The sequence below is a fragment of the Schistocerca cancellata genome, chromosome 8 (genome assembly GCF_023864275.1).
Source record: "Schistocerca cancellata isolate TAMUIC-IGC-003103 chromosome 8, iqSchCanc2.1, whole genome shotgun sequence".
Taxonomy (NCBI): domain Eukaryota; kingdom Metazoa; phylum Arthropoda; class Insecta; order Orthoptera; family Acrididae; genus Schistocerca; species Schistocerca cancellata.
In genome coordinates this window covers 192,254,827-192,279,972 of record NC_064633.1, presented here as the reverse complement: position 1 = coordinate 192,279,972, position 25,146 = coordinate 192,254,827, and the positions used below count along the sequence as shown (strand labels likewise).

Here is a 25,146-nt window from a genome sequence, read left to right as displayed (position 1 = left end):
GAATTTTAGCTTTACATGAGGAATAACTTTTGGTTGTAAATTTGTTAGTAGAAATATAATGTAATTCGTTGCTACTTGAATGCATTGTTGCGTAAGTAACAGGTAAGAGAGATTACATATTGTCTTCTCGTTGTATCCAACGAAGTGAAATTTTGACAGAAATTTTTTGCCAGATCGTCACACTGCTAAGGGCCAGTTACACAATCCCTGGAAACCACTGAATTCTATTCTCGAGAGAGCACGGAACATACGTTGTACAAATACGTAATTACGCCTAACCAGAGAATAAGTGCGAGATAACTGAACCGGTGATTCTGGTAGGATTAGTGAAGTTAAGTGGAGAATAAGCTTTGACAATGGCAGAATTAGTGATGACAAGATTGTTTGTTAGAACGAGGAAGGAGAAGAAATGGGAACATCACACAAGTTATATGGAAGAATATGACGATTCGAAATTAAAGATTTTCGTGCTACTACTACTTTTCGATCTCATGCTTGAAAAAATGTTGCGTATGAATGAAATGTGAAACTATTTACCAACAAAAGACTTTTTGCTTGTAACAGACCTAATGTGCATTTGCTATTGGTACATCGTGAATTATGTTCTGTCGTGCCATTTACGTAAATGAGGTAGATAAAAATGACCATTTGTGCCAAAACAGTCTCTCTTATTTAGCGTCTGTTGCAATTGCTGCAATATTTCCTTTTACCCAGCAGACAATGACGAAATAGACGTAATCAGATCAAGAAACCACACCCATCTTGGGTACTATCCATATAACAGCTTTTTCAGTATTAGACAACGACATTTCGATTTTGCATGTAGCAAAACTTTTGGCAAACTTTTATGAGGTAATAGTTCCTTCGCATAAATGAAAGCACGCCCTGTAAAACTGTAGCAAGATTCGAGAGAAAAAGATGCTGGGACCTAAGGAGTGATGACATGTGTACTATCTTACTTGCCTCTTGTCTCTACTGGTTTTATGTTTTCTATAATTAATTTTATGTCATACAAAAGAGAACATTATTAGCTAATAGGCAAAATTGGAGGTAGAGAAGGAAGGGAAGTTACCTTCTTTAGATGTGTTGGTGGAGCGAAAGCCGGATGGACGACTGGGCCATTCTGTGTACAGGAAGCCAACCCATACACACTTATATCTGCATAACCACAGGTTCCATCATCCGTCTCAGAAGAGAGCTATGCTGAATACTTTAGTACACAGAGCCAGGACTATTTCCGACAAGGACCACCTCGGTCTCGAGATTAACCATTTGACGACTGTTTTCAAGAGGAATGGTTATTCTGCCGGTGGAATTAAATCAGTATTGTCCAAGAAAGTAAGACACGATGCCGGCCATATACAAGAAGAGGACCAACACATAGCGCGGCTTCCTTTTCGCGGTGCTACAACGAGCAAGATAGCCAGAGTCCTGAAGAGGCAAGGAATAAAACCAGTTTTCCGACCACCTAGGAAAATTAAGGAAATGTTGAGACCAGTCAAAGATAGTCTCGGCATAAGAGTGCCGGGAATTTATACTATTTCTTGTGAATGCGGCAAGAATTACGTGGGCCAATCTGTAAGAACCGTTGCCGATCGCTGCATCGAGCACCAGCGCCACCTGAAATACAAGTATTTGGAAAAAATCAGAGGTGGCTGAACATAGCCTGCTTAACAAGCATAAGATTTTATTTGAAGAAACCAGAGTAATAGCCCACGCATCGAATTACTGGGAGTCTGTGATCCGGGAAGCAGTCGAAATTAGACTTAGCGATAATAACTTTAACAGAGACAACGGCTATGCACTTAGCAACACTTGGAAGAGTGCACTAGATAAAGAAAAATCGCAGAGAAAAACTTCACGCACTTTACCTCCTGATTCAAGGGATGGCGTTGCAAGCAACGCGTGATAGAAACTACATCTATGGAAGTAGAGGGCGCCACTTCACTACGCGCCATATCGCTGTTGCTATGACGTATTCCAGCAAATCAGGAGCCGTCCTTTGCATATAAAAGTGGGAACCTCGCTAGTTCACGTCAGTCAGCTTTAGCCCTGACGACGACCATGGAGGTGGTGGTCGAAAGCTTGGTGTTTTATCCTGAATTGACGCGGCATGTACACTGAGAGATTTTTACTCAATAAAGAGTGCAAATTTTCCGAAGATATTTTATTCTCGCGGTCATAAATAATCCCACTTGGTATAAATATTGAAGTCCCACCGCCACATTTTCACCTGTCCATGTTAGGCAAAATTTTCTGTAGTCATGTAGTACTATAACCGTCAGAGGGTGGTACGGGACTACAAGTCCCACCGCCACACCTCCAAAGTGAATTGCAGTGACGCAGTCACTGCCCTGTGGAAATTTACTGCCACACCAACACAGTTAGACCGCAATGGACCGGTGATGCTGTATTGTAACATATCACCTCGGACTACAAGTCCAAAAAAAAAAAAAAAAAAAAAACAGAGATGTGTATTGTCAAACCGTCCGACTGGGTGGGAGATACATAGAGATGGGTAATCATATTGCAGAAAGTATGAAACTATCACTTAGGTGCCTTGGCAGTTTCGTGTTTCCTGCAGCAAATGCGCTGCTTTCGTGTCGCGTGACTTTCATACTTTTCAATTGGCTGAGGACAGCCATAGCTGAAGACAGAAGAACCACCACGAACGGAACTGGAGGTGGGAGCAAACTGCAGAAGCAACGGATTTGCTACTGGGATTCCTACATTCCGTTAGTATGGGTAATATACCCATCCTGATAATTTCCCTGCACACAAAGGGAATTATTGTGGGTAATAGGCACAGTGACTATAGACTCACAAATAACACTAAATAATTCGAATAAATAACAAAATGTAACAGAAAACAATTTTGTCTTTCAAGGTGTTTCGAACCGTTACTATAAATTCACCATGCTTCCCAGCCCTTCCTGTTCACCATTACACTATCAGTGATATGTCAAAAAGATTGCTTGCAATTATACCTATATATAACTGTCACTCTACGCCTTTTTTTATTCAAAATATGCGTTTCTTAATATGATTACTGCACATGAACAGAGCAGCGTATGTTACAAAAAAAAGTGTAATTTAACTGAATAATTTTCACATATTTATTATTTTGAATGTGAATAGTATGCGTTGTTTTATTGTTTGGTTAGTGTTTATAAAGCAGATGTTACGCCATTTCGGACTAGGACAGTCAGCTAGAAACGAAATTTTATTATCGGATATCGTAAGCTTCACGCTATTGCTTGTCAAAATGATTTCAACACTCTTGAAAGTGTTTGATGAAGTGGTATGTTGTGTTTCAGTACCTGTGCCGAGCCCGAATCTCGTCCAACACAGAGCGGAATGAAACATCAGTTTCGATACAATTAGTCCGTTCCAAGCACAGGTGGACTGAAACAGCCTTATTTTGAGACAACGATACAGTTTCTGTGTCTGGCTCGAGATCGAATCTGGTCCGGTTATCCGAGACAGGGGCGGAATAAAACACCACTGTTTCGAAACAGTGAACCACAGCTGTTCCGAAACACTGAAACAGTTCCACGTATCGAGACACTGTGTCGAAACATAGAAACAGTGGCCAAGTATAGAGATACATTACCTTACGTCCTTACACGCACACGCTTGAATTTCACAGAGTGAGATATAGTGACGTGCGTTAGAAGAGTGTTGAGTGAAAGGGTGTGGCACCGCAGTTTGGCACATCTAAGATTAAATAACAAGTCTTACATTGCCTCGAACATATATGCTCTATACATCAACCTCTTCAGGAAGATGTGCGCTACAAAACGAAAATATTTTTCAAAAACCGTTTTTTTATTATTATTTTTTTTGTAGTGTTTGACATCTTACCTTAAACGCTCGAGTGGGGGGATGGGGAAGGGGGAGGGCGCTATCATAGATCTAGGGCTGGGGTTCAGTATTAGAATTTAAAAGAGCTTTGAAGGACTTAAGACCGAATAAGGCAGAAAGGATAGAAACATTCCATCAGAATTTCTAAAATCATTGACGTGAAGAGGAAACAAAACGACTATTCAGGCTGCTGTGCAGAATGTATGGCTTTCGGAAAAACATCGTCCACACGATTCCGAAGACAGCAAGAGCCGATAAGTGCGAGAACTATAGCACAGTCGGCTTAAAAGCTCATGCATCAAAGTTGCTGACACGAATAATGACAGAATAATGGAAAAGAACGTTGAGGAAGTGTTCGATGACCATCAGTTTGGCTTTAAGAAAGGTAAAGGCATCAGAGAGGCAGTTCTGACATTGTGGTTGATAATGGAAGACTAAAGAAAAATCAAGACACATTCATAGGATTTGTTGATCTGGAAAAAGCGTTCATTGTTGTCAGATGGTTCTAAATGTTCGAAATTTTGAGAGAAACAAAGATAAACTATTGGGAAAGACTAGTAATTATACAACATATAGAAGAGCCAGAAGAGGGAATGAGTGGAAGACCAAGAACGAAGCGCTCATGTGTAAGAGAGGGATGTAGTGTTTCGCCCCTACTGTTCAATGTATGCATCGAAGAAGTAATGACGGAAATATAAGCTTCAACAGTGGAATTAAAATTCAAGGTCAAAATGACATCAGTGATAAAATTCGCTGATGACGTTTCTATCTACAGTGAAAGTGAAGAAGAATTTCAGGATCTGCAGAAGGTAATGTACAGTCTGATGAGTACAAAATATGAATTGAGAAAAAATCGAAGAAAGACAAAGTAGAGAGAAATAGTAGAAATAAGAACAGTGAGAAACTTAACATCATAATTGATAATCATGAAGTAGAAGAAGTTGAGGAATTCTGCTACCTAGAAAACAAAATAACCCATGACTGACAGAACAAGGAGGACATAGAAAGCAGATCAGCACTGGCAGTGGTGAAGAGAAGTCTACTGTTATTTGAGGAATAAATTTCGGGGGATGTATGTTTGGAGCACAGCATTGTACAGTAGTGAAACATGGACTATGGGAAAACCAGAACAGAAGAGAATCGAAGAATTTGAGATGTGGTGCTACAGAAGTATGTTGAAAATTAGGTGGACTGGTAAGGTAAGAATGAGGAGGTTCTCTGCAGAATAGGGGAGGCAAGGAGTGTATGGAAAACACTGACAAGTAGAACGGACAGGATGGTAGGACATCTGTTAATACATCACGTAATAACTTCCGCGGTACTAGATGGAGCTGTAGCAGATAAAAGCAGTAGAGGAAAACAGAGATTTGATTACATCCAGGAAGTACTGAGTACGTAGGTTGCAAGTGCCACTTTGAGATAAAGAGATTGGCGCAGGAGGGGAAATTGTGGCGGGCGGCATCAAATCATTTAGACGACTGATAAAAAAGTCTTCCATACGATTCTTTTAAATCTTCTCTATCGTTCATGATATCTCTGTTGATCCATTTCTTACTACGTCTGAAATTAGCTTTCTGCTGATTGATTTTGTATGTGGGAGGATGGGGGCTCCAGTCTCCATACGGCCATACTGATTTAGGGTTTCAGTGGTTTCTGTAAATTAATTTAAGTAAATGCTGGCATAATTCCTACTGTAATGCAACGGCCCATCCTTATCAAATTGTCTACGTACTTATGTAAATGCCGATATGTAAGAATTATGTTGCATGTTTTTCAACTAACACCCTAATATGTTCAATATCCTTCTACAAGGATTCACGGGCTAATAAAACAATTACCTCGCTAGTTCTACTACTATTACTTCTATTCAACAGCTAATCGATCCCTGTGATGTGTCGTGGCTCATAAGAGTCACTGCCATTCGGAGTCCCCAACAGACCGGAGTGAATGTATTCGGCTTTCAAACAGTATCGGTTGGAAATTTAATAGGCAAAAACAACGAAGACGAGTACTTTTATGAAATCCTAGTAATGACTGATAGAGCTCCATTATTAATTTTTTTATCATAGTAAAAGTTTTCGAAACATAATAAGTTTTCAAATGTTGGCTGACTTGATGCTTTCTTTTTCAAATGTTTATCGGCCCGCGCGACTGAAATTTGACAAGTGTTAAGTGTATTTCGGAAGTAGGGGCGAGTTTGAGGTTGTGAACAAAGTGCGCTTTTTCTAAATATTGTTATTGACCCTTGAGGCTTGAAGAAAGTTCGATATTCATTATGAAAACGTTTTTACAACTTAAACACTTAAAAGGACAAGATTCGTGTGACTGAAGTGCTTCACGTTGTGTTTTTCGTAGAGTGTTTACCCTCGTAGCTAGCAGAATTTGCCGTCAATATACAACACTGCTAAAGAAAGAAGAATTTTATAAATAGTTTCACTGTAAACTGTAAGGTAGCATTCGGAAGATAACTAAAAAAACGCCAGTTTTTGCAAAGTATAAAGTGTTGTATTTATAAATGAACGTCATGATGCCCGAATTGAATCTGAAAGAAAAGAAGTACGCCAATCTACGTAGAAATTTAGATGAGCTGGGATACCATCAGAGTTTGGGTACAGACTCGTTACATCTTGTCGAGGCTTTACTTTCTGATTTGCTGCATACTACGGAAAGCTTAAGACATTATAAAGAACTTGCTCAAAAAACTCTCGAGGTGAGCGTCGCCAGGTCCCAGAGACTTTGCAATACTTTGGCTTAGTTTGATATTCATATTTAGATGGACATTAGTGTGTTGACGCTGGCCTACAAATTTCTTGATGTGTTGACATAATACGTAGTTGCTGATGATCCAGATCATGATAAATGTTGCACGGAGATGAAGCTCAAAATTGCGATCACTTGAGAGAGGAAAACATGCGAAAGCATATGGCCAGTGTGATACCGTGGCAACTTTGCAGATTTACAGAGTTAAAAATTATTCATATTTGTTAGTAATGACAATCACATTAATTAGTAAAGCTCTTACACCACAGCATTTGACTGTACACTATACCGTTCCACTGTACCGGGAAACACGACAAACATTTATGTGCACACTGATTTTAATACAGTTACACTGATACGTTCGTATTTTTGTTAAGCACCTTAAAAGGGTTCTTATGCAAATATATTCTCTTTGCGTTACACAAAACCATAGATCACTAAAAAGGTGCAAAATAAAAACTCTGTGAAAATTCGCGGCCAGTTTTAAAACAGGAAACAGATCTTCAATTCAAAATTGTTTACATTTTTTTTACTGGTATGTTTCAACGTTTGAGATTACTATTCATAGGAGGGAATTTCCCTATCTGAGGAAAGTGTCAATTTACAACGGAACACTCATTTCATTTTTTCAGTGAAAAATGATTCTTGAACTGGATGTTATTTAAATGACTTATTGTTACTTGATGATTGCTGCCTGCTATTATGCATTACTGTGTGTGTGGCTTCATGATGGCTGTCTGTGCTCACTTCCTCTCCAGTTACAGCTTTTTATAAAAAATCTTCATATGGAAGCAGAATTTAGGAATGTGTGTGGTGTTGTTCCTGTTGATCTAGTGCATTTAGAAGAGAAGAATGTCGTTGCTGGAAAAGTCATTGCCTTGGATTTGCATTGAATTATATGTAATTTGTTTGTGTGTGTGTGTGTGTGTGTGTGTGTGTGTGTGTGTGTGTGTGTGTTTGTTTTTACCAACAGGATCACATAACAACTTCAGTTCCTTCCTTTGTATGTTTCCTATTTTGCCAGTAGTCACTTGTTTTATCTCCATGTTGTCTTTTCCTCTCTTCTGTCCATGTTGTTCCTGACTTCTACTCTGAAAGCCTAAAAAATTTAGTATTTGTTTCTTAAAAAGGTCTCTTTCTATTATTTCTGATTCTTTGATGTTTCTTTCTACTCCTTTCCATACTTCTGTAATCACGCTATTGTTGAGTTCTTCTTACAGAAATACAGGAATATTGGTTTTCTTAGGCTGTTCGTATTCATTCAGTAGAAAATTAATCTTCGCTTAGCCAATACTTCTGATATTTTTTCTATATTTTTGCAGATCACCTCATTACTTCTCATTTTCCAACGAGCCTTTTAAATACCGTTAGTCTGCCAGCTTGTAGTTCATTGCTAGGCATTCACATTCAAATGAATGAATGTTCTGGTCATACCACTCTGGTGTAATGTTTTGTTTTTCTACATACACATTCCTTGTTATAAACATTCTTTATCATATCATATGCTCATTCCATTTTGTTAACTCTTCGAGTCTATTGTAAATTTTTCTTGTCCATTTTGTTGCATGATTTCTCCAATGTATTTAACTTTACTTACTCACTCTATTTTACATATTTGTATTTCTGTGGATTTTTGTACATTTTTTAAATATTTGTTATGCATTTTTTTCAGCTTATGTTGTATTCGCTATTTTTACCAGAAAATTTATTTGAATAACTGCTTCTGTCAGATTTTCTGAAAGCATTGCAAAATCTTTTGCAAAACTCAGGCAGTGTACCTTAATTCCATTTGCTTTCCTTCCCAGAATTATTGGTTGTTCTCCTTCCTTTTTTTTTTTTTTTTCAAATTTCAGATCCTTACAATTTTTTCTAAACTTTAGGTATCACCTCTCTTGAAGTTTCACAAATTGTTTGCTAATTTTACTTTAACACCAAACTCCCTACTGTTTTTATCTCATGTATCACTGTCTACCAAATCAAATGCTTTCTTAAAAATCAATAAATGACATGATTATAGGTTTGCTAGTTAACATTCTGTGGTGAATTATTGATTTTAAATTAAAAATTTGTGCTGTACAGAATCTTCCCTTTCCAAAACCACACTGATATTTTAACAGTTGTTTGTTCAAAGTTCTATAGCAGTGTCCGACAGAATTTATAACAACATTTGGAAATACGGAAGCGTCCGATCCCGCCCATCTGCTTTGACCCATATAAATATGGCGCAAACAAAAACACACACACACACACACACACACACACACACACACACACACACACACACACACACACACACACACACACTCTTTCCATAAGAAGCCTAATGACACTAATGGGACAAGCGCGGGAAATGGGGTGCTTTTGGTGGGGGGCAAACTAAATATAAACAAATTTAGACGCCTTGCGTAGCTACAACGTGTAAGTGAAGACAGCCATGCATGAATACCCACCCACCTCCCCAGGGGTCGTAACCCCTGCAACCCATAGAAGATAAAGATGCTTCAGTAGCTGATTAGTGTTTTTTGTCTTTAAAAAAAAAAAAAAAAAAAAAAATCTCACGGGATGGAACGAACAGATCAGAAAGATAAATATAATAAACTAAAATAGAAATTGGAGGAAACAGATAATTAAAATAAGTAATAAGTGTTTTTAAATTTAAAAAAAAAATCTCACGAGATAGAACGAACAGATCAGAAAAGTAAATAAAATAAGATAAAACAGAACTGGAGACAGCCACACTCAAACCAAACTCTGCGCCGTCATGACGTCACACACGACAACACCCTTACGTCACGGGTCAAAGCCGACACGCGGGATCGGACGCTTCTGTCGCCCCCAACATTTTGTATCCCAATGGTAGAAGTGACAGTCTTCTATAATTTTTGACGTTTTGTCTCTTTCCCCTTTTTCTGTAATGGTAATTTTTTAAATTTTTTTCAAACTTTCTCAAAAACAAGTTGTAGGTTTTTTATAATTTTTTAAAATCTTTTTCAATAATTCTGCTGAAAAGGAATCTCCACCAGTTTCTTTGTTGTTTTTGAGTGTCTTGATGTGTTCATGAATTTCTTGCACTGTTGGTGGGAAATCTTCCTCCAGATTTTGTGGTAGACTGGAAATTCCAATTTGACTGTTGGACCTGCTAATATTTCACAATTTTCTTTGTTATTTAATCCTCTTTTGCCATATTTATCTCTGAAGCATTTGCTTGGTGCATTGTGTCTTTTAAGTATAGGCCTATATTTAAAAGTTCAGTAAAAATTTCTAGTAGACATTATTTTTGACGAAATTTTCTAGTGTTTCCATACGCTAAGATTTTATGACTTGATTATTTTGATTTACCAGATTATTTTTGGTGTTTTCTCTTTGTTGTCTGAATTGTTGTAAGTGTTATTTTTTGAACATCTCCATTTTATGCACTTTTTTCTAATTCTTTCTCACACACCTTATTCACGTGCTCTTTTTTTAAAAAAATTCTTGACTGGCCCTAAACTTTTCTCTGCTGCATTAGTAATTTGTACCTGGGTTTCATATCATCAACTCTTTTGTTGTTTCAATGCCATCTCCACATTTTTCTATAATTTTTATTGTGATGTTAGCTGTAGTGGAGTTGTGTCCAACATCTTTCTTGGTTGTCTTTTTCGTTTTAGATTGGAGAAACCAAATATAGAGGAGAGAATGATCTGAATCAAAAATCTGATTACTTTAAAGTTTACAATTTCCACGGTACTCATTTTGAATAAGGCTATGTGACCCAGTTTAAAGTAGCCTCCTAGGTTTGGATTTGGGGATATCAAAGTTTTGCCTTTTCTTGGTAACTTTCGAAAATGTATGGACATTGGTTTTAACTCGAATATTTTACTCATATTGAGGTGTTTTATAATTTGTGTCTGTTCTTAAGTGTGCTGGATATTCAACTACAATACTCTGAATCTCCTTTTACTTCTCAGGTTGCTCATTGCAGTCACCAAGAAGTATTCTAACATTGTTTTTAAGTATGTCAGAGATTTCTGATTGCAAAGATCTCAAACTTGATTTTCTTGCTGCAGAGCTCTTCTGTTGTCATCATTTATATGTATGGGGCACTTTGTATAGGTGTAGCTTGTATTCTTCACTTTCCAATTTCTCTTTAAATTCTTCTTCTTCTTCTTCTTCTTCTTCTTCTTTCGTTTCACCCTCTTTGGGGTACGCTGGATCAATCATTTCTTTGTGCGTTGTTCTTTTCTTAGGGCCCAGTATTTCTTCATTCTTTCTGATCTTCTTTTCCTCTCTACTTCAGAGGTGAAGGATTTGGACTTTTGTGTGGATTTGTCTTGGATCCTTATGTTTTCATCTTTAGTAATTAATTTAGCAGTTCGATCAATAAGTGAATTTTCTGAAATATTTAATTCCACTAGGTCTTTCTCAGTTTCTTTAAACCAGTTGGGCTTCGTTTTTCAGTTATGGAAGAAGTCAAAGATTTGTTTAGTTAATCTGTTGGAATTCATTCTGAGAAGATGACCATAAAAATTTATTCTCCTTTTTTGCATAGAATCTGAAAGTTTTCCAATTTTCTTGTAGAGAGTTTCATTTTTGATGTATATAATCTTATTGTTTTGAAATTTTGGCCCAATGATTTTTCTTAAAATTTTTCTTTCCTTTACTTCAAGTTTCTCCATTTGGCCTTTGAAATTCATGTTAAGTGTTTCTGCTGCATACAGTGCTTCTGGCTTAATGAGTGTCTTGTAATGTGTAATTTTGGACCCCCATGAAAGGGATTTTTTGTTAGTTGGAAGGCCAATTCAAGTTTATTTTTTCTGGATTCCATTGCTTTGCTTTCCCCAGCATTCCAACTAATCCATTCTCCGAGATATTTGAATTATTTTACTATTTCAATCTTCTGTTCTTGAACTTTGAGGTATTTACATGAGTGCTTAATGTTTGTCAATATCTTAGTATTTTCAGAGGAGAGGTGAAGACCAATTTTAGCTGCTTGTTTCTTTAGTTCAAGGATTTGCTCCCGTGCTTCTTCCATTGTTTCAGCAAACAGGGCCATATTATCTGCAAAAGCAATGCAATTTACTTTGAGGTTCTTCTTTTTGCAACCCAGTCTTATACCACTCTTAATATTTGTGTTCCATTCTCTGACTACTTTCTCAAGCGCACAATTGAACAGCAACGGTGAGAGCCCATCGCCCTGTCACACTCCCTTTTTTTTTTATTTCAAAGGGTTCCGATAGTTCACCCATAAATTTAACTTTCGAAAATGTATTTGTAAGGGTCGCTTTTATAATATTAGTTGTTTTCTTATCCAAACCCATTTCTTCCAGGACTGATAACAGAGATTCTCTATCAATCGAATCATATGATTTTTTTAAATCAATGGAGATTACATATGTCTTTGCCCTTGATTTTTGGTATGCCATAACGTTTTTGAGGTTTAGTATTTGTTCCGAACATGATCTACCCTTTCTAAAACCTTCCTGGTATTCCCCGATTTGCGGATCCAATTGTGGCTCTACCCTGTTCAAAAGGACTTTAGAAAGAATCTTGTACGTTATATCCAGCAGTGATATTCCTCTGTAATTGTTGGGGTCTGTCTTCAAACCTTTCTTGTGGATAGGGTGGATGAGAGCTGTTCTCCATTCTGCGGGGATCTCTTCTTCTTTCCAGATTTGATCGAAAACACACTTTAGGGATGTAACTGCATTTTTGTCAGCCTTTTTCCATAGTTTGGCCACTATTTGATTTTCTCCGGACGCCTTGTTGTTTTTAAGTTCTGAAATAACCTTCTGTAGTTCTTCAGTCGTCGGTGGTTCTGAATCCGGCTTCTCACGGTTGTTTGGGATGGATTCAAATTTTTCAAGGATGGATTCACAATTCAAGAGTTTCTCAAAGTAGCCTGCTAGTATTTTGCAGTTTTCCGTGTTGTTGTGAGCGATGGTCCCATTTACATCTCGAAATTGGAGGGTGGGTGCTTTGTATCTTGATAACCTTTGTTTGAAAGTTCTGTAAAAGCTCCTTGTGTTGTTTTTAGCAAATTCTTCATCAATTTGGAGGAGAGTTTTATTTTCATGTGTCTTCTTAATCCTTTTTATATTTTTATCTACTAGTTTTCTAACTGTAATGAAATTCAGTCTACTTTCTTCTGTTTTCTGTGATTGCCAATTTTGCCATGCCTGTTTTCTTGTTTCAATGAGGGCATCACATTCCAGCGACCACCAGGCATGTTTTTTACTTTTTTTGTTAGGTGCTATCCGTTCAGCTGTAGTAATGAGGTTTTCCTTGCTATCCCCCCAGCTTTGTGTCTGAATGGTTTCTGTTGCTTTTGTGAATTCATCTGACTTTAATATCTTTTCTGTGCTATACTTCAGACCCTTAATTTGTTTCATGCTGCGTTTCCTGTTTGGGATGACTTTGAACTTAATTTTAGAAAGGTAATGGTCTGAATCCAAGTTTGCTCCCTAACGTTCATGATTTCTTTGCTAGAATCTTAAATTTCTGTTATACTAGCAATGATTTTTTGTTTTGTTTATATAAATGCTGTTCCAAACATCAGCATGTTTTCCATTATACATACTTACCTATATTGTAATTCCTTTTCATTTTTAGTGAAAATTGCTGTGGTAAGTTATTGGAATAATTGCTAGGAAATGAAGATACCTGTTTCCAAAAACAAAATACATGTGAAAGCAAAAGAAGATAGAAAAAAGAAGCATTAACTGGAGGCTTGCTCTTTCTGTGGACTAGACTATCTGCATCTTGACTGGAACCATTCCATTTACAAATAGATTGTCACTAGATAATTTTACGTGAGAAAGTTCAGTTATTTGTTCTCCTCAGCCTGAATAAAACATTGTAACTGATCAATAAGTCAACAATGCACTTTTTTTAAAAGCAGCTGTAGTGACATAAAATGTACTGAACAGTTGCATATGCCGTTTGGTGATTTTCCTCCCTTCACAGTCAGTCTTATTGGTTTCAAAGAGCAAACACAATATAAATTTCTTGGGATGGGTGAGTCCAGATACACAGCAACGGCTGCTACTGAAGAAAACATCCATATTTATACACGACAAGCCAAATTCTGTTGTATGGAAAAGAGGACTTCTCATAGTTCTATGATTTATCCCATGCCTTGTTTGTCTTGAACAGTTTGCAGGTAGGATGATTGTGTCAGTATGTCTCAATGTGAGCTTTAATATTTCTGATTTTCATATGAAGAATTTTTTTGGTTAAATATACATTTTAGGAAGTAAAGAGAATGTACACTCTCAGAATTTAATTATGGCATAGTAAACATCTTGATACTGCATTATGCCTCTTTCTTAGTGACTGCCTTTGTTGGATCCCCTCTATAATCATATGTGATTAGGATACCAGGCTGACGAGCAGTACTCAAGAATCCTTAAAATTCTTCTATTTACATTGTCATCTGATTCTCCTAAAACTACTTTTATGTGGTCTTTCCATATCACTCTAGACAGATATTCCAAAATACTTTAGTTGATGCAGTTCCCATTGAATCTTTTGCCTATCTTGTAATTGAACCATGGTGGCTGTTCCTGTCATTGGTGGACAGTGTGTTACATTTACTAATGTTGAGGGTCAACTGTCAGTTCCTGCACCAAATGTTGATCCTCTGGAGGTCTCCATCCATTATCTGCAGATGACATATCAGAGTTTTCACTAAAATCGTGACTTCATAAGTACATGCTTGGTGGGCATGGAGCTCGTAGTCATTGCGATACTCCATCCTTTCCCATGCTACATTCCTGTCTCTGATTATCAAGTTTCTCAGACTTGGTCTGTAGCAAGGATTCCTTAGTTATGATCTGTCTTTTCCGTGGGGGCACTTATCGTCACTGCCTAATTGCTTTTTCCAAACTTTCTTTTCTTCACTCATACACACTGAAGCACCAAAGGAACTGGTTGAGGCATGCAGATTCAAAAACAGAGATATTTAAACAGGCAGAATATGGTTCTGTAGTCAGCAATGTCTACATAAGATAACAAGTGATTGTTGCAGTTGTTGGATCGGTTACTGCTGCTATAATGGCAGGTTATCAAGATTTAAGTGATTTTGAACGTGATGTTATAGTCAGTGCACAAGCGATGGGATACGGCATCTCCAGTGTAGCGATGAAGTGGGGATTTTCCTGTACGATCATTTCACAATTCTACCGTGAATATGAGGAATCTGATTAAACACTCTGGGGAACAAGCTTTCAGGTCAGTTAGCAAAGGGAGCTAGTAAAATGGAAGTATTGGAGATGAGTATGCTGGAATCAGACTTGTGGTTGACACTGTATCTTCCACTTTTGGAGGCATGAAAGGGAGAATGACACTTATTGTCACAACAAGAAGTCTAGGAGTAATAAAAGGGTCCAAACCCACTTGGTGAGCTCCCTTCATCTTTCTTAGGGAAACTGACTCTCCTTTGCCAGTTCTGTATAGGCCACACTGGCTGACTTGTGCTGAAATCCTCAGATGGTGTTGTGACACCCTCTCTGTTGGTGGACTATGGATGCCTTGTCAGTGTCTTAACTTCACTGCCTTGTGGTAAACAAAGATACTCAAGTCACTGCCTCCACTGTTCAATGATGGTGCCCACATGGCAAACTTGGTTTCTTATTTTATTAGAGAGAGTGGTTTATTTACCATCATTTGAAGTTTAGCTCTGTTCTCATCACATTTTTACTATTCTGTTATGTGAACATTGTGGTCCAACATCTTGTGGCCAGTGCACCTCTCCCTCCTCACTCTCCCTCCTGGCTGTCTTACTTTCACTTTTCTTCTCACAGTGTTTTAACTAAATATTGGAGTTGCTTTGTCTCTGCCCCTGAACTGTAGACTGACCTGACCCAAGTCCTATTCGGCCTCTTTATGTTTTCGTACTCATACTTGTTTCCATAATTAACCATCCTGTGATGGAGCATTCTATCTGTGATAGGGGGACTGCCAGTTGGGTGTGGAAGCATACCTCCTGCCACAAGACTAGCCATGGAAGGTCTCCAGCCCCATGTGGCCAGTGCATCTCTCACACATCACTGTATCTTATTACTTGTTAATAGTTGTTTTTCCTTCACATTACTTCTTACCTGGCCCTGCTCACTAGGTGATACTGCTAAAAATTAAACTGGCTGTCATCCCTTTGCTCCTCATGGAATAAAATTGAGCTTTGATTATTAAAGGAAGAAAGAACTGATCACCTCACTGGTTAGCCCCTTTTAAAGCCACTAATCAAACAACCAATAACCAAAACAGCAATGTACTCCATCTTTACTGTGAATGTATACACCACTATGGTTTTATTTGTATAAATTTGTTGACTGAATGCAGATTGATACACTTCTTGAAAGAATCCAAGGCTTTTTCTCTTCTAGCCATGGGAAAAGTGTTTCTTCAGCAGTTGTAAATACAAATTCTTATACACCCACAATAACTCATAAACCTGATCCAGTTGTTAATTTTCTGTTCCTAAAAGTAAGAGGAATCATCCATGAGCTGTTCGTACTTGGCATCTGTTCCTAAGAAATTTTCAGGGTTGTAAATGTGCATACAAGCTGCAGATGTATGGGAAGATATAATGGTTATTTTTCATAAATGCTGTATTGTTTTACTTCCTCATAAGTTATGGAATGACAGTTGCATTGAATGGAAGCAGCAATTGGGAGTGGGGGCAAGGAAGAGGCAAGGATAGTAGAGTATGAATGGGATGGCTGGGGGACAGAAGAGTGCTGTCAAGGACTACTGTAGAAGGCAGCAGCACAAGGATGTAAGGGGCAGTGGTGGAGGGTGTGGGGGTGGCAATGGGGAGAGAAGGAAAGACTGGTGAGTGCACTGGTGTAGAGCAAGCACAGTGAGGGTGGGGGATGTGAATTGGGAGTTGGGTGTAGGACAGAGGTGGCAGAAACTGTTGGGGGGGGGGGGGGGGGATGAGGAGGCAATGAAATTTCAGGAGGAATATGTTGTAAGGATGACTCCCATCTTAGCAGTTCAGAAAAGCTGTTGGTGGGAAAGTGGATTCAGGTGGCCCACATTGTGAAGTAACCATTGAATCAAACATGTTATGTTCAGCTTTGTGTTGTGCCACAGGTGGTCTGCTTTGCTCTTGACCACAGTTTGGCGGTGGCCATTAATTCTGGTAGACAGCTGATGGGTAGTCATACCAATAGAAAGAGCATAGATGCTTTCACAGGTGGCCTGGCCTCTGATTTGGTAGGATAAGCCTTTGACAGGACTGGAATAGGGGGTGCTGGGTGGGGATATTACCCCTCTCGCAATGGCCTGGGATTGGGAGTGATACAGGAATGGGCTAGGATGTTGTGGAGGTCGGGTGGGCGATGCTATTGAATACTACTTCTCATCATTCTTCAGACTCACTCATTCCTCTTATGTCTTACTAACTTTATCCTAACACATAACTATTTCTTCTTTGAAGGGAAGATATACAAACAAATCCACGGCACAGCCATGAGCACTTGCATGACACCTTCCTATGCAAACCTATTTATGGACCATCTAGAGGAAATGTTCCTAGCCTCCTTTTACTGCCATACCCCTGGTCTGGTTCAGGTTTGTTGACGATATCTTCATGATCTGGACTCAGGACCAAGACACTCTATCCTTATTCCTTTACAACCTCAACACCTTCTCTCCCATCCACTTCACCTGGTTGTCCTCAACCCAGCATGCCACCTTCTCGGATGTTGACCTCTTTTTCTCTTGGCTCTGTCCACACCTCTGTCCACATTAAGCCCATATACAACCAACAGTACCTGCATTTCAACAACTGCCATCCCTTCCGCACCAAAAAACCCCCTTTCGCGCAACCTGGTCATCCAGGCATATCTGCTGAGATGAGAACTCCCTTGCCCAATATTCTTAAGGTCAGAGACCTTCGCTGACAGGCGCAATCCCTCAGATGTACTCTGCAAACAGATTTCTCATGCTATATTCCCACATACCCCCTGTTATCCCACAACCGCCGAGAACTAGCTACAAGGCACCCTCTTCATTACCCAGTACCACCCCAGACTGGGACAACTGAACCATATCTTTTGTCAGGGCTTTGATTATCTATCATCATACCCTGAAGTGAGGGACATCCTTCCCAAGATCCCTCCTACCCCTCATAAAGTGGTGCTCGATCGCCTGCTCAACCTCCATGACATCCTCGTCCATCCCTGTGCCACTCCGACCCCTGCGGGTTCGGGGGTTCGAATAGGCCCGCGGTATTCCTGCCTGTCGTAAGAGGCGACTAAAAGGAGTCTCACATGTTTTGGCCTTATGTGATGGTCCCCTCTCGGGTTTGACCTCCATCTTTCTAAATTATTCCGAAGAGCGAGCCAATTGGGGAAGGGCGCCTTACGTGGTGCACTGTATCCGTCGTGCAATTAGACCTTTAGCCGTCTTTCTCGTCGTTGCAATGGTGTCCCGCTCGTTTTCGATCTCTTGGGCGATTACCACACTGCACTCTGCAGTGTTTTTTTTAACTGCGACGACGACCTTGGCCATTTTTGCACCTAAGATCCAGCACGGTAGCCAGTCCGTTGTGGTGGGGCCGCCATGTACCCTCTTGGTTGTAGCCCCCTGACAACACAGGGATCGCTCTACTGATGCCTGCGCCGTTCACTCCCCACGTATGCCAAGGAGTAGATGCCCATCTCCCTGGGGCATCAGGACTCCCGGCAATGGACATCCTGCCAGGTGGCTATTGCTGCGGCTGGGTGGCGCCCGTGGGGAGGGCCCTTGGTCGGAGTAGGTGGCATCAGGGCGGATGACCCGCAATGAAGCGTGGTACATCATCTCTCGCTGGCGGCCAGCCGCCAGCAGTCTCTAAGCGTTCTCGGGCTCAGTTTAATGCACAGAAGTACGATCCGAAAACGTTCCCCTCCCTGGCCACGCCGTGGCTTCGAGCGTAAGTCCCAGGATGGAGGTAACAGTTATTCGCCCCGATTCTTAGTTTGCACGAGAGCTGATGGGGAGTCTTTTCTCTCCACAAAGCCTCAGTTCTTCGTCGAGCATTTAGAGGACAAGTTTGGGGAGGTGGAGGGCTTGTCTAAAATGCGCTCTGGCTCAGTACTGATACAAACGGCATCCTCCGCCCAGTCACGCAGGTTACTTGCTTGTGACAAGTTGGGGGATGTTAACGTTACTATTACTCCACATAAGAGTTTAAATATGGTCCAGGGTGTTATTTTCCATAGGGACCTCCTTTTGCAGTCTGATGACGAGCTGCGCGCCAACTTAGAACGTAGAGATGTTCATTTCGTCCGGCGCGTTCATCGGGGTCCGAGGGATAATCAGGTTGCTACCGGTGCCTTCATCTTGGCCTTCGAGGGTGATACGTTACCGGAAAAGGTCAAGGTGATGGTCTACCGATGTGACGTCAAGCCCTATATCCCTCCCCCGATGCGGTGCTTCAAGTGCTGGAAGTTCGGCCATATGTCTTCCCGCTGCACTTCCAGCCTCACATGTCGAGATTGCGGACGCCCATCTCATCCCGATACTCCATGTGCCCCGCCTCCCATCTGCGTCAACTGCGGGGAGCACCATTCACCTTGCTCGCCAGACTGCAGAATATTCCAGAAAGAGCGCAAAATCATGGAATATAAGACCCTGGACCGCCTGACTTATACTGAGGCCAAACGGAAATACGACCGATTACATCCAGTGCGAATGACAACTTCCTACGCCGCTGCTACAACACCTGTGCTAGCCCCATCAGTTTCGCGCCTTCCGGCCGGATCGACGAGTGGTACAACTCCTCCTGCCCCCTTGCCAGTGGGGGGCTCTACCCACCGGGTTGCTCCTGTGCCACCTACCTCAGGAGCAACACCATCCCCCCCATCGGGGACGTCGGTCCCCGCTTCTAAGCCGGAGAAGTGTCCAACTTCTTCGGCTTCTCACGCTCGCAAGGGGTCCCTTGGGTCCCTCCCTTCCCAGGTTTCCACCGGCGGGAAGGCTGACGATCGACAGTGGCGTAAGTGCCCACAATCTGCAGGTCGAAGGGCTTCCCGATCCTCCTCAGTCCCGGAGACTGAATCGGTGAAGCCCTCCCAGCCGGTTAAACCCAAGGAGCAGCGTGAGAAATCAAAGAAGAGCAGCTCTAAGCCCAAGGAACGCGCGGTGGTAGCCACCCCATCGCAACCTTCTAGCTCTGCGTCTGGGGACGAGGTGGAGATTCTGGCGTCCGCTGAGGACCTCGATCTCGCCGGTCCCTCAGACGCCGTGAATAGCAATAGCACTAGCACGGGTGCTCAATCGGAGGCAGCAGGTGACCCAGCGGCGTAATCTGCCGTCCCAGTCCCAGCATGCCTTTCTCAGCCATGGACAAAACCATCCTCCAGTGGAACTGCAGCGGTTTCTTCCACCATCTAGCTGAGCTCCGCCAACTTATCAGCCTTCACCCTTTCCTCTGCATTGCTCTGCAGGAAACTTGGTTTCCAGCAATGCGCACCCCCGCCCTCCGTGGCTATCGGGGTTATTATAAGAACCGAGCAGCTTATGAAAGGGTGTCTGGTGGCGTCTGCATCTATGTCCTTAACTCTCTTCACAGCGAGTCTGTCCCTCTACAAACAGCTTTAGAGGCTGTCGCTGTTAGGGTGTGGACGCCGCAGGCTCTTACCGTCTGCAGTCTTTACCTTCCACCGGAGGGTGATGTCGCGCAGCATGTCCTGGCTGCGCTGATAGCCCAATTGCCGCCACCTTTCTTATTACTGGGCGACTTTAACGCCCATAACCCTCTGTGGGGTGGGTCAGTGGCAACAGGTCGAGGCGCCACCGTTGAGCGTTTATTGTCGCAGCTCGATCTCTCGATTTTGAATGATGGTGCCTCCACACACTTCAGTGTGGCGCATGGCACCTACTCCGCCATTGACCTTTCAATCTGTAGTCCTAGCCTCTTACCATCTGTCCACTGGAGTGTGCATGACGACCTGTGTGGTAGTGACCACTTTCCGATTTTTCTGTCACTACCACAGCGTCACTCTTCTGGGCGCCCTAGCAGATGGGCTATGAATAAGGCTGACTGGGACTTGTTCTCCTCCACTGCCGCTATTGAGCCTCTCTCAACTGATGCCATTGATGCGGTGGTTACATCGGTCACCGCCGGCATCGTCACTGCCGCCGAGTCTGCCATTCCCCGTTCTTCTGGGTCCCCTCGGCGGAGGGCTGTGCCTTGGTGGTCGCCTGAGATCGCTGAAGCGATTAAAGATCGCCGGCGGGCGCTCCAGCGTCACAAGCGACATCCCTCCATGGACCACCTTATCGCCTTCAAACGGCTGCGTGCGCGGGCCCGCCTCCTTATCCGCCAAGGCAAGAAGGAGTGCTGGGAGCGGTATGTGTCCACCATTGGCCTCCATATCACTCCATCGCAGGTCTGGGCGAAGATTCGACGCGTCTACGGCTATCGGACCCCTGCCAGCGTCCCTGCGCTCTCACTGAATGGAGCAGTTTGTACAGACTCCGACGTCATTGCAAGCCGCTTGGCAGAGCATTTTGCTATGAGTTCCGCTTCTGCGAATTACCCCCAGGCCTTCCGCTCCATTAAAGAGCGGATGGAACGTCGGAGCCTTTCTTTTCGCACCAACGCTTCTGAACCCTACAACGCTCCATTCAGTGAGTGGGAATTTCAGAGTGCCCTTGCCGCTTGCCCTGATACCGCTCCCGGGCCAGATCGCATCCACTGTCAGATGCTGAAACACCTTTCAGTGGACTGCAAGCGACGCCTCCTCGACCTTTACAACCGTCTCTGGGTCGAGGGTGAGTTTCCGTCGCAATGGCGGGAAAGTATTGTCATCGCCATTTTGAAACCTGGAAAGAACCCTTTGGAGGTGGACAGCTACCGTCCCATTAGTCTCACCAACGTTCTTTGCAAGTTGCTTGAACGGATGGTGAGCCGGCGCTTAAATTGGGTGCTGGAGTCTCGGGGCCTTCTGGCTCCGTCTCAGGGTGGGTTCCGTAAAGGCCGCTCCGCCACCGACAATCTGGTGAGCCTTGAGTCGGCCATTCGTACAGCCTTTGCCCGCCGTCAGCACCTGGTCGCTGTCTTTTTCGACATGCGGAAGGCGTACGATACGACATGGCGTCATCACATCCTTTCTACGCTTCATGGATGGGGTCTTCGGGGCCCTCTGCCCATCTTTATCAGAAATTTTCTGTCGTATCGTACCTTCCGCGTGCAAGTCGCGGCCTCGTATAGTTCCTCCCTCGTCCAGGAGAATGGGGTACCCCAGGGCTCTGTCCTCAGTGTCTGCCTGTTTTTAATTGCAATAAACGGTCTCGCTGCGGCAGTAGGAAATTCTGTCTCCGCTTCCCTGTATGCTGACGACTTCTGTCTTTACTATAGTTCTATTAGCATTGCAGCAGCTGAACGTCAGCTACAGGGCGCAATCCGCAAGGCGCAGTCTTGGGCTGTAGCGCGTGGTATTCAGTTTTCGGCTGCCAAGACCCGCGTTATGCATTTCTGCCGGCGCCGAACGGTCCATCCTGAGCCGCGGCTTTATCTTGCCGACGAACTTCTTGCTGTGGTGGAGACCCACAGGTTTTTGGGTGTACTTTTTGATGCCCGGTTGACTTGGCTGCCTCATATCCGGCAGCTTAAACAAGCGTGTTGGCGGCATCTCAACGCCCTGCGTTGTTTGAGCCACACCCGCTGGGGCGCCGACCGATCTACCCTGTTGCGGCTCTACCAGGCGTTAATCCAGTTTCGCCTGGATTATGGGTGCCTAGCTTATGGCTCAGCATCCCCATCTGCGTTGCGGGTGCTGGACCCAATTCTCCACAGCGGGATACGCCTTGCCACTGGTGCTTTCCGCACCAGCCCTGTGGACAGCGTCCTAGTGGAGGCAGGTGTACCTCCACTGCGGTTCCGACGCCAACGTTTGCTGGCCGCTTATGCTGCCCATGTTTTTAGCTTGCCCGGGCATCCAAATTATCGTGTCCTGTTCCCGCAGTCAGTCGTCCATCTGCCAGACCGTCGGCCCCGGTCGGGTTGTCCGATCGCCGTACGCATCAAGGAGCTTCTCTGCGGGCTTGGGTTTTTCCCAGTTCCACCTCCTTTCTGGGCGCCTCTGCGTACACCCCCGTGGTGTGTTCCTCGCCCTTGCCTTCAGCTCGACTTGGCACAGGGCTCGAAGGACTCGGTCCCTCCAGAGGCCTTCCGCCGCCGCTTTTATTCCATCCTGGCCACGTATCAGGGCTCTGGAATTGTTTACACCGACGGTTCGATGGTTGCTGGTCGTGTCGGGTATGCGCTAACTCTAGGGGACCATTCCGAACAACGGTCCTTGGCGGCTGGCTGCAGCGTTTACACTGCTGAGCTAGTCGCCATCTTTCGTGCCCTAGAGTATATCCGCTCCTGCTCAGGTGAGTCCTTCGTTATCTGTAGCGATTCCCTGAGCGGTTTACGAGCTCTCGACCAGTGTTTTCCTCGTTCTCGTCTGGTGATGGCTATCCATGAGTCCCTGCATACTCTTGCGCGTTGCGGCCGTTCTGTGGTCTTTGTGTGGACCCCCGGTCACGTTGGTATCCCAGGCAATGAACATGTTGACCGCCTGGCGAAAGAGGCCACGAGTAAACAGTCTCTGGACGTTGGCCTCCCAGAGACTGATTTGCGGGCAGTCCTCCGCCGAAAAGTTTTTGCGCTTTGGGACGCTGAATGGCGCAATCGGATCGTGCCCAATAAACTCCGTGCCATCAAGGAGACGACGACTGTGTGGCGGTCATCCCTGCGAGCCAACCGCAGGGACTCTGTCGTCCTTTGTCGGCTCCGCATTGGCCACTCCCACCTGACACACAGTTATTTACTGCGCCGGGAGGACCCTCCTGTATGTCGCTGCGGGGCGGCTTTGACAGTGGCCCACATTTTGTTGGCCTGCCCCCTTTTAGCTGTGGTCAGGCAGACATTTGCGCTGCCTGATACGCTCCCTGCCCTTTTATGTGATGACCCTGGTATGGCTGACTTAGTTTTCCGTTTTATTCGGGCAGGGGGTTTTTATTATTTACTCTGAGTGTTTGTTCTGTTCTTTTGTGTTGATTCTGGCCATTGGCCTACGATTTTACGCTGAGTTTTTAATGTGTTCTCAGTGGTTGGCTTCTCCTTTTTATCTCTATGGTCGGCCAACCACTGTCACACTGTGTGATTTTAATTTGTTTCGTCTGATCTCTGTAGGAGTATTTCTTGTCCTGTGTCGTCTGACGTCTTTCCTGTTGTTCGTTTTTTTTTTATTCTCTTTGGGTGGTTTTACTTTTTTTTTTTTTTTTTTGGAAAAAGGGACCGATGACCGTCGCAGTCTGGTCCCTTTAATCCCCCCCAAACCAACCAACCTGTGCCACTCCCAGTCCCAGCCCCCTTGCCACAGGGATCACATCCCTAAGGAAGACCCAGGTGCAAGACTTACCCAATCCACCATCCCAGCACCTGTTCCATTCCTATCACAGGCTTACCCTACCTTGTCGCTGGGCCACCTTTGAAAGTGCCCATGTCATATACTAGTTCTGCTGCAGGCATTGCACAGCTTTTTATATTGGTATGACTACTGACTGGTTGTCTGCCAGGATGAATGGCCATGAGCAAGTTGACTGCCCTGTGGCACAACACGTAGCTTAACATAACATGCTTGATTTTTAATGGCTGCTTCACAACTCAAGCTGTCTGGGTCCTCCTCTCACTACCAGCTTTTCTGAACTTCCCAGATTGGAGTTATCCTTACAACACATTCTCTCCTCCCAAAATTATGCTGGCCTCAACCTATGATAGCCTACTGTCCCCTCACATTCCATCCAACAGTTTCCATCACCCTCTATCACATGACATCCTCCCAATTCACATCTCCAACCCTCACTGTGTTTGCTCTTTGCCAGTGCATCCACCAGTCCCCCCCTCCCCCCCCCCATTCACACCCCCACCCCTCCTGCACAGCCTCCTGACACTGGCCCCGCCAGCCTTGTCCTGCCGCCCTCTACACCAGTCCCTGGACACTTCGCCTGACAACTCTCTTCTCTCCCCCCCCCCCCCCCCCCCCCCCCCCCCCACTATGTACTCTCCTGGCCCTCCCAATTTCCTGGACCACTCCCAGTTGCTGCTTTTTTTCTGGCTAGAGTGGGCAGTCGTAGCACTTGGGTGTATAAGAGATGTGCTTGCTTGTGTGAATGTGTGTGTCTTCCTTTTCTTTTCTGAAGAAGGCTTTGGCTGAAAGCTTGGTGTGTAATAGTCTTTTTGCTGTGCCACTCAGCACATCATCTTTATGGAAAGAGACAACATTTACATGTTCTAATGATGGAATCTTCAGGTAGGAATATCATCAATATAGGAAAAGATAGATTGCTACATACTGTAAAGAAGAGATGTTAAGTTGCAGACAGGCACAATTAAAAGACGCTTACATAAAGCTTTTGGCCACAGCCTTCATCAGCAAAGCAGAAACACACATCATCCATACACACACAAGCAAGCACACCTCCTCACACACACATATGACCCCCAGCTTCAGCAACTTGGACCAGAAAGCAACTATCACATGCAATGCAAGCAGCAAT

The 25,146-nt window shown here is 43.3% G+C and overlaps 1 protein-coding gene across 1 annotated transcript in view; it reads left to right on the top strand.

Annotated features, from left to right (window-relative positions):
* Positions 1–6,040: 6,040 nt before the first annotated feature.
* Positions 6,041–25,146, top strand: part of LOC126094905 (centrosomal protein of 135 kDa) — a 402,349-nt gene continuing 383,243 nt past the window's right edge. The window contains exon 1 of the mRNA XM_049909544.1: positions 6,041–6,574. Coding sequence (XP_049765501.1) covers positions 6,380–6,574 — 195 coding nt within the window. The 5' untranslated portion in view covers positions 6,041–6,379. The remainder of the gene's footprint in view (positions 6,575–25,146) is intronic.